Source organism: Tamandua tetradactyla, chromosome 3 (genome assembly GCF_023851605.1).
Source record: "Tamandua tetradactyla isolate mTamTet1 chromosome 3, mTamTet1.pri, whole genome shotgun sequence".
Classification (NCBI taxonomy): Eukaryota; Metazoa; Chordata; class Mammalia; order Pilosa; family Myrmecophagidae; genus Tamandua; species Tamandua tetradactyla.
Genome location: NC_135329.1, coordinates 144272296 through 144291441, shown reverse-complemented (window position 1 = coordinate 144291441; position 19146 = coordinate 144272296). Strand labels below are relative to the sequence as shown.

The following is a 19146-nucleotide window of genomic DNA, read 5'->3' as shown; positions in this document are numbered from 1 at the left end:
TTTCAGCTGGCTAAAGGGCTGGAGCCAGAAAAGGCCCAAGGCTTTCTTCCTCCACTCAGACTCTTTTACAAAACATTGCCGTCTCTCATGACATGCTACCATTCTACCTGAGATCCTGACTGAAGGTTGTGTGGGTTCCAGAACATGAAAAGGAATCCCTCACTGGTGGCTTACCACAGCATTCAGATCTTAGCCCTGGCCACTACTCTGGTAGTTAGTTGGATGAAGAAGCTTCTGAGCTTTGAAGGGGATAAAGCTTACAGGGACAGAAAGTTAAGAGAGAACGAATAATCAAGATTCAAAATTACTTTGCAAACTAAAGCAATGGACCCAAAGATAATGGCATCAAACGTAAGGGCACATCCAAAGGCAGGCGTTTAGATTTAGATTATTAGAATCTGTTCAAGGACAGGACAAATTCTGATGAAAAACACTTGGAAGTTTCAGTCGACTGCAAATACAAAAATAGTAGCTGTTAGAAATGCCAACAACCCTCAGCAGACATTTAAAAACCACATTTTAGGCTGGATTGAGAGAAGTGTGGTGCTGAGATGAGGGGAGATAATGGTTCCAAGGCAGCTGAACGGGGCAGACCTCAGCTCAGCTCTGCTGCCCATGCATCTGAAACAGGACAGTGCCTAACAAGGGGAGGCCCAGGACAGGGAGAGGCCTGGAACCAGTTCCACTGTACCTGGCATGATGGATAACTGAAGAGTGGGGGTGCTGAGCTCTGAAGAGAGCATGAGACAAGCCCAGGGAGGCTTGACAGTTTCCTTCAATTATTTGAAAGGTTGCTATGTGGCAAAGAGGAAGGATTTGTTTTGGACTTGTTCTAAAGAATATAACCCAGGACCTATTTCACAAGGTGATATATAAGTAAGGAGATATTTCCTAATAAATGCAGCTGGCCAACCATGGCAGGAGCTGCCCCAGGATGCAGTGAGGTTACTATCATGGGGGCATTCCCACAATGGCTAGGTGGTAGATTAAATTATATACCCCAAGAAATACATGTTTTTGATCTTAATCCACATCTCTATAGGTGTGAACACATAGCAAATAGTTCACTTTGAAGATGTTATTTTTAGTTAAGGTGCAGCGAACTGAGTCTTAATCCAGGTTCCTGGAGGCCGTGCGAAGAGAGCCCAGAAGTCACAGGAGCTGGACAGAAGACAACTTTGCCAGGTGACAGGAGGCAGAGGTAGAAGCCAAGGCACCTCAAGGCTTGTCAGCAGCCAGCACTAGAACAATACAGCGTTTCAGAAGAGAGCATCGCTGTGTTGGTGCCTGGATTTGTACTTCTCCTAGCCTCAGAATCATGAGCCAGCCAATAAGTTCCCATTGTTTAAGCCAACCCATTGTGTGGTATTTGTGAGAGCAGTTCCATCAGACTAAGGCTGCAGCAGCAGGGATGGTATGAGGCAAGGGCTGCAGGGCTGGGAGGTCTGTCCATGCTTTCACTGAGCCAACAAGTCTACCATGTGTCCTGCCAAACTAGGTGACCCTAGATTTACTTCTGGTTTCAATGATTCTATGAAAATGCAGCTTGGGGTGGCGGCAGCACCTTACGACATCACTTGCCTTCTCCTTAAGGGAGAAATGAGGGGAATAAATGAGTGCCAAAGATGCATGGCTGATGGGCAAGAGGCAGAGGAAAGACGAATGAGCTACAAAACTGAATGAGGTCCGGGGAACCTCCCACCTGAGTGCCTGCATTTGGCAGCTTGATATTCTCGGTGGCAGCAGTCACATCGATGGAAGCCCGCACGAGAATGTCCAAGTAGTTCAGTTTGGAATATTCCTGTTTGGAAACAAAATCAGCAAAGGTATTAGGAACGGAGAAATGTCCTGGGAGGTGTGCTCCGGGGGAAGGCCTCAGGGCATGGACACACCTCTAGAAACGTGCCGTTCCACAACCTTGAGCGCAAAACCACCGAGGCCTTGCTGTCCAGCCCTCGCAGCGGGCACCGGAAGGTCACGCAGTTCACGTTCACGCTGCAGTTCTGCAAAGGAAGGACGGTGGGGGGTGAAAGTGCCACGTGCGGGGCAGCCCTCCCCTCCCCCCCCCACCCCGCCATCAAATATTCATAACTCTTGAAAAATACTTACAAGTGTCTGATATTTCCTTTCAGCAAATAGAGAAAATTTTCTGTTGTCATCTACGTGTTTTTCAGCAATTTCTCGTTTCTTTCTTGAGTTGTGAGACTCCTGAGGAGAAATACATCCCAAATCATTTCACTTTACTTCTTTATCAATACTCCATAAACCTCTTCAGCACACATTCCCAGATAATGCCAAATTTACATACTCACCAATTAATATCAACTCCTCTCCTGTCGGCAAAGGCACAGAAATAAAAAGCATGAAACATGCATGGGCTACTACCAACCCAAACATCCACTGTCTTAAGGCAATTCATTCCCACCCTGACCATGCAACTTGGGGAAAGAGAAAGAAAGCTCTCCAGTTTTCTGTCTCCCCACCAAACTCTGAGCATCCTGAGTTCAGGGATCAAATCTTTTTCTTACATCCCGAGCACAGCTCTGTGCCTAACGTACAGTAGAAAGTCAGCACATCCTGAACTAGTAAGTGATGTTGAAAAAGAGGGAAAGAAGCAATCATATGGCTTACTCAAAGTAGAGCACTGAAAACTAAACCATAACCATAATTAACAGTAATATGTTAACACTCTCCTCATCAACAGTAACAAATCTACCAAATCAATATGAGGGATCAATAATAGGGGGAAATAAGGGGTATAGGATATTTTGGGTTTTCTTTTATATTTTTATTTTATCTTTTCTTCTTATTGTTATTAATGGAGTAATGAAAACGTTCTAAAATTTATTGTGGTGATAAATGCACAACTATGTGACAGTGCTGGGATATTCAGGATTGCACGGTGTATGTATATAGCTCAATAAAATTGCATTTAAAAAAGAAAAACTGGGGGTGCAAAGGTGGTTCAGTGGTAGAATTCTCACCTGCCATGTGGGAGACCCAGGCTCGATTCCCAGTCCATGTGCTTCCCAAACAAATAAGCAAACAAACAAATGAAAAACCAAAACAAACAAAAATTCAACAAATGGTGCTGCAATAAGGGGACACTCGTACAGAAAAAGAATGAAATGTGACCTCTGCCATACAGCATATCAAAAATAAAAGAAAGAAAAGAATAACTAAGTCATACAAGAAGTTTTAAAATAGCATTTTCCTTATAATAAGTTTTGGGAATAATGGACCATTTTGCTTTTTAAGATTGACAAGCAAAAATCATATGATAAGCTACTAGCAATAAACACTGATGATACCCCCAGCCAATTTAGAATTTAAAATAAAAGAGACACACAGTGACAAAGCCAACCATTGTCATACTGGGATGTAAATAACAAAGCAGTAACATGAATGTGAAGCAATACAGAGAAAGAGGGTTAAGAATGCAGGCTTCAAAATAAGGCAGAACTGAGCTTGCATGCAGAATCTGCCTATGAACAGCTGAGTGACTTTGGGGAAGTTACTTCATCTCTCTGGACCTCAATTTCCTCTTCTGCGAAATGGTGGGGTTAACAAAAAGACTTAGCTCCCAGGACTATCAAGAGAACGAAATGAGAAAATGCAAACACAATGCTCTGCACAGTGCTTGAGACACAGTGAGGCCTCAATAACATTTACCATTTTAAAAAAGAGAATAAAATGCTTTCAGGATCATTTGCTAAAAGTGTCAATAACTTTTGCAATGAGTTTGGTTCCCCCGGTTATTTTTATGGCCAATAAATGCAGCACATTTTTTGTGAGTACAATAGGGATTACCTGGGAGTTATCACTGGGTGACTTCACCTCCCCCAGAATCATGTCCCAGTCCTCCTAGGATATCATACTGAGGAACCAGTCATAAAACTTCAGATAATGTCATTTGTCTCATCAAGCATGGAGTGACCATGCCCTGTGTGCCATAATGGCCACTAAGAAGCAGAAATCCCTCAACCTGTGGTGGTCATATGATGACTATAGATGGAAAACGATGACACCAAAGAATAAGTCAGTTTGCTAGAATGTCAGTTTCCTAAGGCAATGCTTTTTCCCTCAAGAATTAGCTTCTTTTATTTACGTCTATGAGGTAGCAGCTAAATCCACCAACATACCTTTAATTTCAGGGGGTTTATTTCATCCCGTGGCTCACAATCTATCTTTTCTAATCCTTTAGATTCCATCTTCACCAAATAAAGCAACCACTTGCCATTGCTAATTTCTTTTGGCCACTGGATATTCAAGGTTGCTGTGCCAAGGTTTTTAAGAGGCTTGCCTAAGTTAATCACCTGTTAGAAAATAATATGTATTATCTCAATGCAATTCTTCTACTGTGAAATTAAGTAGCAGTTCTGTTATCAAGAGAAAAAAGCCAAAATACCTGGTATAATCCTACATAAAAACACAAGTTCCAAAAATACATAGGGCATTCAAAATAGAGATTCTAGTTCATAAAAACAGTGACGGGGGCAGGGAGGTCAAAAAGAAATAACGGCTCATTCACTTGCAGAACAAATGGCATGTGCAATAGATTCAGCGACCTAAGTCTACCAGGTTTTCAACGTGCCAGGGAAAAGTCACGTGTCTGTCTGTGAATCACTCTGATGACAGAGCCTGTGCCAGAGAGTGTGCCAACCTGCTTCAGGGAAACCTCACCCACTGCAAACATGAAACTGCCTCCGTCCTCTATTCCCAGAGGAGACATTGGTCAATAACCAAGAGACTTCCAGTACAGCCATGAGGACAGAATGAGCCTAAGTGTCCAAGCAAGTAACTTCTTATAGCAGAAGCCAGATGAGGAAGAGCTTCCTCTGGCTGTGTGGAGGACGCTCCGAAACTCAGACTTCTTTTCAGCCACACCTACACAGAGCTCATAACACCACCACCATGCCCTTTCACAGCTGGGTCTGTGATGTGGAGACACACAGAGAAGAATTCAGCCTCTGAATCCTGCTGAGGTTAGGGCAAGCCCGTTCTTGCCATTTCAGGCTTGCACCTCAATAAGGATCATACTTTCAGGAATGCAATTTGAGTCATGGTAGACTTGAGTCCATGGGTGGACTCCGTCCCATGCAACTGAACATAGAGACATTGTGATGGCCTACTTTGAAATGGTTCAAAGTCACTTGTTAGGCTTCCCTTACTGGCATAGCCAGATCCACAATGACCACCACAAAATTGAGGTCATGAAAGGTAAACAATTAATATTCTTTCCATCAAGCAATTAATAGAAAGATAATCTTATAATAAAACATAGCATTTTCTAAAGCCAAATATAAATTACTGTGTGACAGTTACCACTGGAGAATCCAAGCTTCAGACATACTTTTCCATGTATCTAATTCTCACTCGGTCCTTAAAGAAAACTCTGGGGGTTTTCTTTTGGCATGGGCAGGCACTAAGAAAACTCTGTTTTAAAGAATGCTTTGACAAGGGCAGGGAGGCAGCGTGGTGCAGTAGAGTACAAGCTCTGCAGCCACACAGATTTTCCTTTGTTTTACAGACTCTGGGTGGAAAATGCAAGAATTACCTTGTCTCTATACCACACATACACTAAAATAAAAAGGCCAAACTAAACTGAATTCTGAACAAAGTCCTGTGTTAAATGACAGTTGGTCTCTATTCTGGAGGATGCATTTTTTACTATAACCTGGCAAACTCAATTTTAATTCAGCATTTATTTATAATATTTATTGAATATTATTTATTAAAATTACAATTTAAGACCATATATAGTACATAGTTGACTTCTGGTATAAAAGAGGACAATGGACATTGCTCAAACTTACCCTGAATTCATACTCTATTAAACTTCCCACTTCATCTTCAGATTTCATAGCTTGCTCACCAACAACTGTACCTCCAAAATACACCTGGGAAGGTTTAGCAACTCTGTTAAATTTAAAAACACCAGTTTTAGTAAGGATTGTAAATGATTCTTTCATACATTGATTTGTTATGCTAAACACAAACACTTACCCAGAGACTGATAAAAGCAGTTCAATAACCACTTTTGCTTTAGCTGTAACTGAAGCCAAATTATCTTGATTGCTTGTTCTGAAATGAAAAGGAAACAATGGGGTTTTATTTTAACAGTCAGTTTTCTCATTACAATTACACTTCTTTTATGAGGTAGAGCAGGGCCAATTCACTGACTGCTTATGTTTTCACGAAATAATACTGAATTGGAAAGGCTGAAATAACTCTTACGTCTCCAACTTCAGATGAATATCCAGATCTGTGGTGTCAAAGGTGACCTCCGTTGTACTTAAAATCAAATAAAAAGTAACCTAAAAGACATAAATAGCTGTTAACATGGGCTAGCAGGTTGACAAATGGTATTTAAAACAGTGAAAAATCATCATCATCATAATAAATATGAAAAAGCATCACCTACACTAGCATTTCTTTTAAAAGGATTTCCAAGCTCGCAGTCTGCTTGTGAGCCATTCTGGTTGGCCACACAGCTCAGCTGTTTCTCCTAGAACAGAAGAATAATTAGGTCACAATATGTTCCTTTGTCACACAGTGTTGGTCCTTCCCCCTCGGCTGGTCTCTGAAAATACTCACAGGGAAAGCCCTCAGTTCTCTATAAGCAGAATAAGTCAAAGTGTCTGGAAATGTTGCGATGAGTTTAGCTTCATGAGCATCGTCAGCATCTTTTGTGGGGTTCCTTGGATTGGAAGGGCTGTTTGTCACTGTAATCTCTAAAGCGATATCCTTTTGATCTTTTAAAACTAGTTCTGGTACCCCTTTTTGACTAATTAAAAGAAAAAAGAAAGAAAGAAAACACCAAAGTCTTCAATACGTTTCCAGTAACTATTAACAAAAAGCCACGGCAAAGCCAGAGTCATTTTTGCTAGTGTGCCAGAGAGATTCTTACATTGGCAAATAAGAAAATTTGTCTTGATTTCCTTCTCGGGAACAAAATTTATATTCTAGTTTAAGGTTGCTATTACAGACATTGTCGTCTCCACATCCCTCTTTTAAGAAGTGCACCTGTAAGAAAACAAAATCATTGTAATTTACACTATTCAGAATTCAGAAAGGCAGCTAAATAGGTAACTGGCTGTTTTTATATAGATAGAGTTCCTCTCTCTGTGTGACAATTACCATTGGAGAATTCAAGCTTCAAACATACTTTGCCACACATCTAATTTTCACTCTGTCCTTTAAGAAAACTGTGTTTTATGAATTTTTTGACAAGGGCAGGGAGACAGCATGATGCAGTTAAGAGCGTGAGGCCTGCAGCCACAAACCTCTGGGTTCCAAACCAGGCTCTGCCACTTACCGAGCTGTGTGGCTTCAGGCAAGTCACTGCACCTTTTGGAGTCTTAAGTATCATCACAGGTAGCATGGGGATACCATGCCCCTACTTTATAGGGCTATTACAAGAATTATCAATTATACTGCTGATGCTAGGCTAACACCGATTTACATATTTTAACTCATTAAATCCATCCCACAGACCTACGAGGAAGATACTATTATCAGTTCTATTGAAGAGATGAGAAAATTGCACATTGTACAGAAAGAGCTTAAAGCCAGGAAAACAAATGGCACAGAATATCTATAGCACAATGCTAATGGATGCTCAGCGATCATGCCAACAATTCATTAGGAAAACTGTTGCCCTGATTGCTGTGTTTAACATGGCTATGAAGAGCTGGGACTATACACAAGAAATATTATAAATCAATAATCAGTAACGTCAAATACTGAGGGCCTACAGAGAATAAGGAAATATATTTGGTGACAATAGAGACAAACTACAGATCTAGGCATCCCTTCCTAAGCCTGATGTGGCAAGTGCTCATTTCCGAAAAGCCACATCAGTGACCCACCAGAACCAGGAGGCCCCGAGCTAGCACTCCAGCACCACGAGGATTCTGGCAGCAAGTACGAAAGGGCAAATCAAGATGCCACAACTCCCCAGCTGATTGTGCATCCTAGATCTTAACAATTAGATGCCACCTCATTTAAAGTGTCCAGCAAGCCATATAAACTAGCTTTTTCTTCTTAAGATTACCAAGGCTACATTGGACACTAAATGGCTATTTCATGGCTAATAATAATTTTTTGCCTTACTGGATTTTGATATTCATTGATTTTAATGTTCAGACTAACCACAAATAGTTGGTTTTCTACATTTGAGTGTTCTCAATGGTAAAATATAATGCATTTTCTTTCTGCAGGCAGCAATAGGAAAGCTTAATGTAAGAATAATAAGCTCTGCCAATTAAGGCCTTAATAAGTTGTAGACACCAAAAAATATGAAATACTCTGTGCATAAACTCTATTTTATGTTTCTGTATATACTGCTAATTGGGGAACAAATTTTATATATAACAAAAAGCTTATTTATAGAAAGGAATTCAAAATCACTAGTTCTACTGCCTTCAGGGACATCTGCTTTAGCATAATAACATGGCAAAAACAAAAGGCAGAAAGACTTACATCAGTATGAACTGTCTTGGGTTCATTTGAATTCAGAATTGGAAGAACTTCTGGAAGTGAATTCACTCGCCTACGAGTGCTCGACTCTTGGATCTCTACTGAAGCAGTAATGGGAATGGGACGCAGTTTATCTCTGATATTTTCCTGAAAAATGTGCAGTGATACAGAAAGTCATATACAGGGAGTAGCTATTGGGGAACTCGAAAACAATGCTTTCTTCTGTACTGAATAATGAGTTGCTAGAATAAAATTCAGAAATCTATATATTTCAAGATAAAACTCAACCTCTGTCTTGTTTATAAAACCGATCTGACTGTTTGCAGCCTCACCTGTAGCCAGAGGGTTTCCTCCATGCATATGGGCTTCTGCCTGGTCAGAGTCAGCTCTCGAGTAAGCTTGGGCTCAGAACCTTGGTTTCGAAACTGAACTCTTGATGACAGCCCAGATTTTCTTCTTTCCTTTTCAGCTTCGAGAGTGCCCACAATTGCTAGACAAAATCAGCAAAATCTTATTAACTTAAAGTGCACAATTCAGCGCTAAGTGTACTGGGCTCCATTTCAGAATATTTTCTTAACTCTCTGCAGACAAACACTTTTCCTACTGCTATTGTTTCTCGTCATAGTGCTCACTAACAGACATCCCAATCGTGCATGAGATTTAAAATCAAGCTGTCCTTTCCTTCTTATAGCTAGTGATGATGTTTTAAAATTAAATTTCCATTGGGTCACCTGGGGGAGCTCAAGAATAAGTCAGAACCTCTTAGCGGTGTCGACTAACAAGCATTTGATTTCTGCCCGAATTTCATGAACTCACAGGATATTCTTGACGAACTCACAGGATATTCAAGTTATCTAGAGGGGACCCAGCACTCCCTGAGGAGCTCGCCCGTCAAACAGTCTGACTCTAATCCAAGAGGGTCCCCAGAGCAGCATCAGCAGCAGCCCCCAACAGCCTGTAAGAACTCGACCCCACATAAGACCCACTGAACCAGAATCTGCATTTTAATAGGCTCACCAGTGGACACATATCTATACGAGAGTTTGAGACACACAGATAAAGGACAGCTGCATACAAAAGAGGCAGAGATGGAAAAGCCTCTTTACAGTAGGATGAGACCTTTTCTTTTTCAATAAACAGTTAAAAGGTAAAACCTATTCCTTTTGATGGCTAGAAGGTCCCTTTGTCAGCCTAATATAGGTCCTACAACCAAAGTTGCCAGCCTCCATAGCTCTCGGCAGAACAACCAACTCTTGGTTAACTAGATTAATAGATCATGGAGGCCAGCCAAGATTTGGAGTCTCTAAATCTTGTTTTTTGACTTCAGAATGCATTATTTGTCAGATCACTGGACATAGCTGCTAACTACATTTTCCACAGGAAAGTGAACCTATGTGTGCAAAGGGCCAGAGAAGTCAGCCTCAAGGCAAAAATCTGCTCCAGAATACGTACAGAATGAACCACCGACATTCTGATATCCACATGAGAGCTGGAAGATGCTAGTTAGAGTGTCTAGACCATTGAGAACACCTGCTTTAATGTCCCCTTTTTGCAGAGGAAGAAATGGAGGCCCAGAGGAGTAGGTGACCGGCCCAGGGCCACACAATGTGGGACAAAGGTAACACCAGCTTCTAAGTCTCTGTCACAAACACAAAAGACAATCTTTTATGAAGCCTCCTAGGGCCCCAGTTTCTCACTTTCTCTGGGCCTTGGTATGAACCACTCCCTCCTCCCTACTGAGCTCCCTCCTCTCCCACCCAACCCATACTGACTGATCTACTCCTCATCAGACTCACAGTGGCTATCACCTCCTCCAGGAAGCCTTCCCTGGCCCCTTCTGTGTGACCCTACTGCACACTGTCTCCCCAATCACCACACTTTGCCCACTGTACTAGAACTGTCTGACTGTCTCGCAGGTGCACAAAGCCAAGGAAAGGGACCATCTCGTTTTGTTCAGCATAGTATTCACCAGCGACTGGCACAATACCTGATGTAACAATGATCTGTAGAATGAATGGAGTTGGGACTAACTGGTTCCAGCCTAACACATACATGTACACACACAGACAATATTCTTATGCTGCAAGGACAGTGATTCAGATACATATGACCAAAATCTAGAAACATAGTAATTTCCAGGTCCATCTGAAGAATTTGCAAATGTCACAGCAGCCAAATAGAATGCTTCCCATTTCAGGTCCTCTGCAACCGTGACATCATCCATTTATCGGTGACCTGCCAACTTCACGATGAACCAGAGGAAGGCCACATGCTGAGTGCCCCCGGCAGCAAAAGTCAGGGAGGCGGAAGTGTGGGTGCATCAAAGCTGCTAACCAACCCACTCCAACCTCTCCTCACTCTCCAGACGGCTCACATCATCTTAAAATCCTTGCAGGTCACCTTGCTGACCTTTTGAGGGGCAAGCCAAGTCAAAAACTCATTAAGACTCAATTATAAATATCTATATGTACGGAATCCTGCTGCTGAGGAATGCCCAGTTAAAATGGTCAAACAAGAAGCTTGTATTCTCAGATACTGGGGACAATTTCAGTTGTGTTAACTTATTGCACAGCTTTGTGGAAGTTCTGTTTTATTTGTTCTAGAATTTTCCACTACTGTTGAAGGACAGATGATAAAAGTGGGTTTTAATCTGAAGATCTTCAGAGAAAAAAAATTTACCCATAGTTGGCCATTATTAAACACCCAGTTAATGGAATCGTTCTGTAAAGGTATTACCACATGATGCATTAAAGGTAGGAGAAATTTATAATTTATTATATATAAATAATCGTATGGGGGTAAGGCAAGGAGTGCTCTGATGAGATTTCACATCTAAAAGTCAAACCGAGAGTACCTGGAAAAATGACAATCAAACTAATAGAATAAAAGTGTTATCCACTTTCTGTCCCCTGGCTAGACAAAGAGTCACTGTTGCTCCTTGTCTCTCCAGTTCAGCCTCACACAATGGTACAAGGCCTGTTATCCAAGCAAGGGTAAGGCAATGCATGTGGGTAAAAGTAACATAAACAATCCTAAAAGGCCACGATAGATCATGGGGAGGGATGGCAAACGTTTTCTTGATAGATGACAGATGGAATGAGAAAGCCTTCTTGACCAAAAAAGGAAGAGAGAAATGAGACAAAATACAGTCTCAGTGGCTGAGAGATTTCAAATAGAGTCAAGAAGTTATCCTGGAGCTTATTCTTATGCATTATGTAGATATTCCTTTTTAGCTTATGGTGTGTTGAAGTGGCTAAACTGAAGTATCTGAAACTGTTGAACTGTGTCCCTGTAGCCTTGATTCTTGAAGGAGACTGTGTAACTATATAGATTTTACAATGTGACTGTGATTGTGAAAACCTTGTGTCTGATGCTCCTTTAACCCAGAGTTGGACATGTGAGCAAAAAATTAGTAAATAAATAATAGGGGGAGAAAAAGGGTAAAAATTGGGGGGATTGGAATACTGTGGGTCAGTGAGAGGGAGGGATAAGGGTTATGGGATGCATGAACTCTCTTTTCTTCTTTTTATTACTTTTTCTTCATTAAAAGCCACCCATGGAATTGCTTTCTACACTTATCAAAATGCTGCAAAGTGAAAAGCCACAGCTTCACCTGTGCACAAAGTCACGAACACCAAGAATGCTTTACACAAACTCCGAGGAAGACACAGTCCATCTAGGGGCCGGAAAAGATCAGGCAGACACTAGAAACCACCTCAAGACAGCTTATGATCTGGGAAGAGGAAGGCTAGGTGTGTGCATGACCAGTTTAAAGAAAGAAAGCATGAACTGGGTGAAGTTAGACCTACTTGTCAACTCTGGAGATACTAAAAAAAACAGGAGAAAACTCATTTCCTCAAAGTGTCGTAAAGATAAAAAAAACATATGGACAGGACAGAACCATGCTACCCTTCTATAAACCTTTCCTTGAGGAAGCGATTCCGAGCTACCCAGGCCCTGGCCTAAGGGTGGGGATTCTCTCACCCCTTCATTTTCTCTTTGGGGAAGTGATTTCTCTACACTCCCGTGGTCCCACCTCGATTCTGGGACTGGATCAGGCGGCTTAGCCTCGGAGAGGTGCGGCTGCCACCAAAACATAAGAGAAGGCCCTAAGGTCACTATTGTTAGAGAATCATTAGGGCTGTGAAAATTTTGGCAAAAATCCTCTTTTGGATCACGAAGACAGGAAGCAGAATAATACCTTATAAATTACAAACAGTTTTTGACACATTATTTCATTGGATCTCCACTACCATCCTCTGCAGTAACTACTGTTAGACTTTTTCTTTTTTGCATGGGCAGCACCGGGAATCGAACCCGGGTCTCCGGCATGGCAGGCGAGAACTCTGCCTGCTGAGCCACTGTGGCCCGCCCTAGACTTTTTTTTTTTTTTTTGACTTTTAGGGACTGATTTATTTTTAGCTCAACATAATTCTCAGGCGCTTCATCTGGGTTGCTTGCTGTGTCAATGGCTCGTTCCTTTGATTGAGTCAGCCGTACTCAATGGTTTGTAGGTGTCAAAGTTTGTTCAACTCTTTGCCTGTTGCCAGTCTTTTTTTTTTTTTATTAATTAACGGAAAAAAAAAAAGAAATTAACCCAACATTTAGAAATCATACCATTCTACATATGCAATCAGTAATTCTTAACATCATCACATAGTTGCATGATCATCGTTTCTTGCACCCTAGACTTTTATTTTTAACTGATGGGAAATTAAAAACTTAATGTTAAGGGATTTGCCCTGGGTTGTAGGGCCAGTTGGCCTCAAAGCTGGAAACAGAGGCAGAGCCTGAGTCCTTGATCTCTCAAGGTCAGCATCACAATCCACACCAGGCTGCGTGCTTGGGAATACAGCCCATGTTCCAGGCCAGAGGCGATTTAGCGAGGGGACCGCAGAGTGGAGAGAACATACAGTGGCAGGGATCCTCCGCTGGACTCAGGGTCCTGCAGTCACTCTTCTACAACCACCACCGGCCATCTCGCAACTACAGCCGATTTTCCACACTGATTCTCAGACAGAAATTTGAGAAAGGGGTTGTTGTAGCAAATGAGTAATTTTCTAGCATTCTGTCCCACCTCGTCTGGTATGGAAAAAATCTCCCAAAGGAGAAGAAGAAAATTCTCCCAAAGAAGAATTTTCCTGCCGCTGTATTATAATCTCCTGATTAAAGGGGAGGCAACAGATACACTTAATTCTGTAAAAAAGACTTTATGGACCATTTTGGCCAATCCAGTTCTGTTTTTCTACTATTTATGGAGAATTTTCAATGTTAAAGAAGAAAATGTATATTTTTAAAAGTACTTACATATTGGAGGGTTAAAACCAGTGGATTTGGCAGGATATTCAAAACAGGCCTTAACCTTTAGGCTGTAAAATATCAAGCGCGTTATTTCTTAACAAATGCATCATTGTGAAAGAAAAACAACAACACATTTCCCAGGTCTCAAATCCCCCCGGCCCACTGATGAGTAAAACGTGATGTATTCACTTGACAGACAGCTCTTCCTTTGCCAGCTCTGTTTTTTCCCTTCTCTATGGCTTCTCAGGACAAAAGCGTTTCCATAAAACAGAGGTATGAAACTGAGAAACTCACCATATCCCACTAGGCGCCCCACAGGACATTTTCTGGCGGAGATCAATCTTTTTGGGTGTTACTGTGATGGTTTTCTGAATATTGATCACAGGCCGGGATCTGAAGACAAAGAAGTTAGGAAAAAAAAGACCAGGGAAAAGCTCAGACTTGCGGTGATATCCTTAACTGCCTAGACCATCTATCTTAAAAACTACAGGAAAAAAATGTTGGCACATGTAATTATTTTCCCCATTGCTGAAGAAAATAACTGTGAATAGATATAATCATTAACAGCCTAATTATACAATATTTATTTTAAAACTTAAAACCAATAAAAAACTTAAACATTATTAAACTCTTTGTAATTTTAAACTATGTGTTTTTTTCTTTTTCTTATCTAAACCATTCTGTAGGTTTATGGAAAAATCATGTATAATATGCAGTTCCCATAAACCACCCTATTATTAACACCTTGCATTAGTGTGGTACTTTTATTACAACTCATGAGAGAAAGTTTTCATAACTGTACTATAAGCCATAGTCCAGGGTTTATGATAAGGTTCACTGTTTGTGTTGTACAGTCTTATGCTATTATTTTTTATTTTTATTCTACCGACATATATGGAACCTAAAATTTTCTCTTTCACCACATTCAAATATCTAATTCAGTATTGTTAATACATTCACAATGTTGTGCTGCCATCGCCATTACCCAGCACCAAAACTTTTTCATCAACCCAAATAAATAATAGTCTGGTATTACTACTGGTTCAGCTGCCTCATGTTTAACGGACATTTATTTACTAACCAACCTGAAGTACCGGTATGATTTAGAGGAGAAAACGACCAGCACTGGAGTTGGGAAGATTTGAGTACCAGGCCCTATTCTCTCAGGAACAAGTCACTATAACAAACTGGGCCTCAGTTTCCTCATTTGAAAAATAAAAGAGTTGGTTCCCCTGTTGTTGTTATACTACATTTTAAAGATTTGGAAATTTACTTTTGACCTATCCATGAAGAAAGAAGGAAGAAGTGTACAGGATTCATTGTCAGTCAACTTATGAGGACATTAAAGTAAGGATCAAGTACACCTAAAGGCAAAGAGTTAACTGATTTAAAGTTAGGTCATCTCTTGGGAAAAACCTGGTAGCCAAATTTTAGCACAGGTAGTCAAGTTTTCTTGACACTTATGGGTTATTCCTCCAACCGGAACTAGAATGTCAAGAGAAACCTTGCGAAAATACCTGAATGTCATACACTCTTTTACTTTTTAAAAATGCTCAATTATTTTAATGGTAATTCCTATATGAACAAAGAGAAGCACACATTAAAAGCTGTGTTTGAGAACACCAGCTGGTGGAGCCTGAAGGCTCTACGCTAGGAGGGCACAGAGGGCCATGCCCCCTCCCCACCCCGTGGGACAGCTCTGAAGTCAAGAATGGCAGAGATCATTAAGAACTCAAGCCAATGATGATCATTAACATTTTCCTGAGCACACTTTTTCCAAATCACTTCACTCGTTCATGTATTTGATTAGTTGAGCTGGGTTTTTTTCTTTCTCCTTTGGCCTCACGAATAGCTCAGGCACATTCTTTCCTACTTAATTTCACTTCCCTCACTTTTGCCATCTGTAACCTCCTGTGAGTCTTAGTTTTCATAGAGCACCCCATTTAACCAGAAAGTTATTTTTCTCATATGCATTTCTAGCATGACTGGAATAATATTAAAAAGCATTCTCTTAATATATGCTTTGAGGTTGGTTCCTTATGCCCAGGCTTTTCTTTGGGATTATATTTCAGATATTATGGCTATGTCCCATACCCTGCTGGAAGTCTGTGCTGCAGCGATGGTGCCAAGAACAAACCTGACATACAGCTTTGTATACTGACGGCCTCACTGTACATTATTACCCTTTTCTTTTACAAAATTCCTTAACAAATAAAAATGACCATAAAGTCAAGTTCATTTTCACTAGCAATCAAAGAAATGCAAACTAAAATCAAAAGATGAGATCACAGGTGGGCCACGGTGGCTCAGCAGCAAGAACGCTTGCCTGCCATGCCAGAGGACCTGGGTTCAATTCCCGGTGCCTGCCCATGTAAAAAAAAAAAGATGAGATCACATTTCACATTGGCAAAAACCAAATAAATTAATCATGATCAATGCTAGTGAGGGTATGAGAAAACTAGACCCTCTCAGAAATTGTTGCCATGAGCAGAAATTGTTACAGCTTTTCTGACAGGAATTGTGCTAACCTTTATCTCAGGAATTTACATTTCTAGAAATTTTTCTTAAACGAAAAGGTCATTACGCAATATAGCATACTGTTTTATAATTGCTACAGATCAGAGACAACCTAAAATGTCCATCAATTGAAGATCGATTAAATGCGTTCAATGGGATAATATTAAGATGTTAAAAAGTATAAGACTGATGTATCTTTCATTGACAGGGAAAGGTACAGAAGAGATTAAATTTTTAAAAATCCAGATTTAGAGAATAGCAGGTTCTAGTATAGCTTTTTTTAATGATACCCAAAATGTCCAGAGATTCAAAACTGTTAAAATTGTTATATGGAATATGGGAATACTGAGACTCTAGCACTTATTACAATTCTGTATTATTAACTTTTTTACAAGGATGTGCTACTTACAAAAACTATTTTTTAATGGAGGATTTTAGCAGTTACGAAATCTCTGGGAAAAGGGGACACAAACATAGCTGACGGGAATACCAACTGCTGTAGCCTTTCTGAACCTGACTCAGAAGTCTTAAAATGCACACCCCCTTCAGATCAGCAATTTCACTCTCAGGGATTTACTGTAAGGAAATAACTAAGGGCATGAACAAAAGTAACAATGTTTACCACAGCTTTGCAAATCATGGCAAAAAAAACCCTGAAAAGTAACATAAAAGGTCCAATAAAAGTGGGGCAATTGGTTAAATAAACTATGTTACAGCCATGTGAGGTGTGTTTATTGTAGAAAAGCACTCGAGACCTGGGGAAAAGCCCATACGCAGAATAAATGGGCAAAAGCAGATTATAAAACAATATGAACATTACAATATCAATTTTGTTAAATATACATGTACATTCACAGAAAATAGGACTAAAAAGACATAAATCAAAATTTTGAAGTTTAATAAAGGATGGTGAATTAGAGAGGACTTTAATTTTCTTCTTTATGTTCTTTATGCTGTCAAATTTTTATATGTAGACATGTTTTGTTTTTTAGCATTAAGATACATTTCTAAGGTAATGATTTTCACTAATTCTGACCACTCTCTTAATTAGTTAAATTAGCAAGGTTTGACAAAACAGGGTTTTACTAAGTTGTTACACTGTCCTCAAAAGAAAAATCTTCAAAATTCATACAAGTCTTTGTCTTTGAAGTACAGGCATTGTATTTCGGTTATTTCAACCCAAAATGTCAAAATTTTAGTGTAACCTGATTATTAAACATGCTTAACTCAAGTCAGAAATAACATACCTGAAAATAGTCACTGAATCGGAGAGGGAACCAACAGCAACATCAGGGTAGGAATTTCTATCAAGGTCCATATTTCCAGCAATTGAATATCCAAAATAAGGTGAGGTACCCTCGAGAACCTGAAATGAATAAGGCATAAAATGGACACTGGGCCACCAAAACAAGCTTATCTTTATTTTGAAAAAGACACACCAGTTTCCCTTGAAATTTGAGTTCACTTATCAATTAGAATTAAAAATAAATACATGCATATGATCCAACATGTGCTGCATTTTATTTCATACAAATAAATTGATTTACCTAGTATCTCAAAAGACAAAAGAGACAATCTTTGATGAGCCCGTTTCCTATTTTAAGTCAACTGGGATATTTCAAACCAAACCTCCCTACCTGCCCTCCAAAAATCTTTTTTTTCTCAAAAATGAATTTTAATTCTTGGTGCCTGAATTCTTCACATAATTAGGATCATCTATTCATTTGTCCAGTTTCAACTCTTTTTAGTATGCTACGTTTCCAGCTCTTTATGCTGTCAGAGTAGAACAGTCTTCTGCTTTGGATTACTTTGATTTCTAACATATATAAGAAATTTTACAACTAAAATAAGCAAGTCATTCTATTTGTGTCTATTTCTAAGGTATCTTCTAATATTACATTAAAACAAACAAAATTCATACTATTGTAGATTCGTACATAAAATATAATTAGTGTGAAAAGTCACTTAAACCTAAATATCCTACTACAAAGCAAAAGGCTGAGACCTTTACTGTAGAAATCCAAGTTATGTAATTACCTGTGTTGGTTTGGTATTTATTCCATTTGCAGATCCATGATAGATAAAAACTTTTCCTAAATCATCATAGGGAGCTCCAACGGCAATATCTGTTGACAACATTGCATTTTGACAAACACTACATTTTTAAGACATCCTAATACAACATCATTTAAGTTGCTATAAAGCATCATTCTTTTAAAGAATCAAATGTCTATAAATCATTACCATTTTACTTCTATTATCTACCTGGGAAGCCGTCCTGATTAATATCGCCAATGTTTTTTACTGCGATACCAAACATAGAATCTTTGGTTCCATTAAGACGAATTGGCTTGACATTTTTCCATCTGCCTTGCTGGTTAATGTAGACATACACTGCACCTCCAACTTCTCCATCTCTGTCAAAATACTGTGGAGCGCCAATAACTATATCTTGCCACCTGAAGACATAGTCAGGGGAATAAATGTGAATCATCAGCTAAACACCAGCCACGTAGGGAAAATAGCATCAGCCCAGCTGTGAAGGACACAGAGAGAGATGACGGAAAGGACTTCCAATCTAAGACTTATGTCTCATCAATTAAAACCTGAAAAAAACAAGGTAGCCTATAATAAATGCCCAAAGAAAAATATTCAGTGTAAGAATTCAAAGCCATTTCCCCAGTTAGAATCACACTGCAGCAGGACTTCCAGTCAAGACCTACTACCTCACCCCACACAACCCGCCACCAATAGCCACAGATATGTGTGCTGACCTTGTCTCCAATCTCTACTTCCAACAGGACATTTTGGGTGCTGTGGCATCCTTAAGAAACCACAGAACAGAAC

The 19146-nt window shown here is 39.9% G+C and overlaps 1 protein-coding gene and 1 long non-coding RNA gene across 8 annotated transcripts in view; one reads left to right on the top strand and one right to left on the bottom strand.

The window, feature by feature from the left end:
- Window positions 1-19146, bottom strand: part of ITGA6 (integrin subunit alpha 6) — a 73041-nt gene that overhangs the window by 12709 nt on the left and 41186 nt on the right. For 3 of the 4 annotated variants that reach the window (XM_077154148.1, XM_077154146.1, XM_077154145.1), the window contains 17 exons: window positions 18565-18758; window positions 18337-18425; window positions 17547-17665; window positions 14077-14175; window positions 13789-13850; window positions 8814-8971; window positions 8485-8628; window positions 6911-7026; window positions 6598-6787; window positions 6425-6508; window positions 6238-6317; window positions 6007-6084; window positions 5817-5919; window positions 4143-4316; window positions 2110-2208; window positions 1893-2003; window positions 1703-1801 (listed from right to left, as the gene is read on the bottom strand). In XM_077154148.1, the coding sequence (XP_077010263.1) occupies window positions 1703-1801; window positions 1893-2003; window positions 2110-2208; window positions 4143-4316; window positions 5817-5919; window positions 6007-6084; window positions 6238-6317; window positions 6425-6508; window positions 6598-6787; window positions 6911-7026; window positions 8485-8628; window positions 8814-8971; window positions 13789-13850; window positions 14077-14175; window positions 17547-17665; window positions 18337-18425; window positions 18565-18758 (1999 nt within the window). The remainder of the gene's footprint in view (window positions 1-1702; window positions 1802-1892; window positions 2004-2109; window positions 2209-4142; window positions 4317-5816; window positions 5920-6006; window positions 6085-6237; window positions 6318-6424; window positions 6509-6597; window positions 6788-6910; window positions 7027-8484; window positions 8629-8813; window positions 8972-13788; window positions 13851-14076; window positions 14176-17546; window positions 17666-18336; window positions 18426-18564; window positions 18759-19146) is intronic. The other variant, XM_077154147.1, reaches the window with a different exon arrangement.
- Window positions 1-19146, top strand: part of LOC143677762 (uncharacterized) — a 31246-nt gene that overhangs the window by 11002 nt on the left and 1098 nt on the right. Inside the window, exons 4-5 of one of the 4 annotated variants that reach the window (XR_013172855.1) lie at window positions 10679-11234; window positions 12032-13025. The exons of 1 other annotated variant lie outside the window; for it this stretch is intronic. This is a non-coding gene — a long non-coding RNA (uncharacterized LOC143677762). Of the gene's footprint in view, window positions 1-7495; window positions 7591-10678; window positions 13026-19146 lie in introns of those variants that run through there. 2 more of the 4 variants (XR_013172854.1, XR_013172856.1) reach the window with 2 other exon arrangements.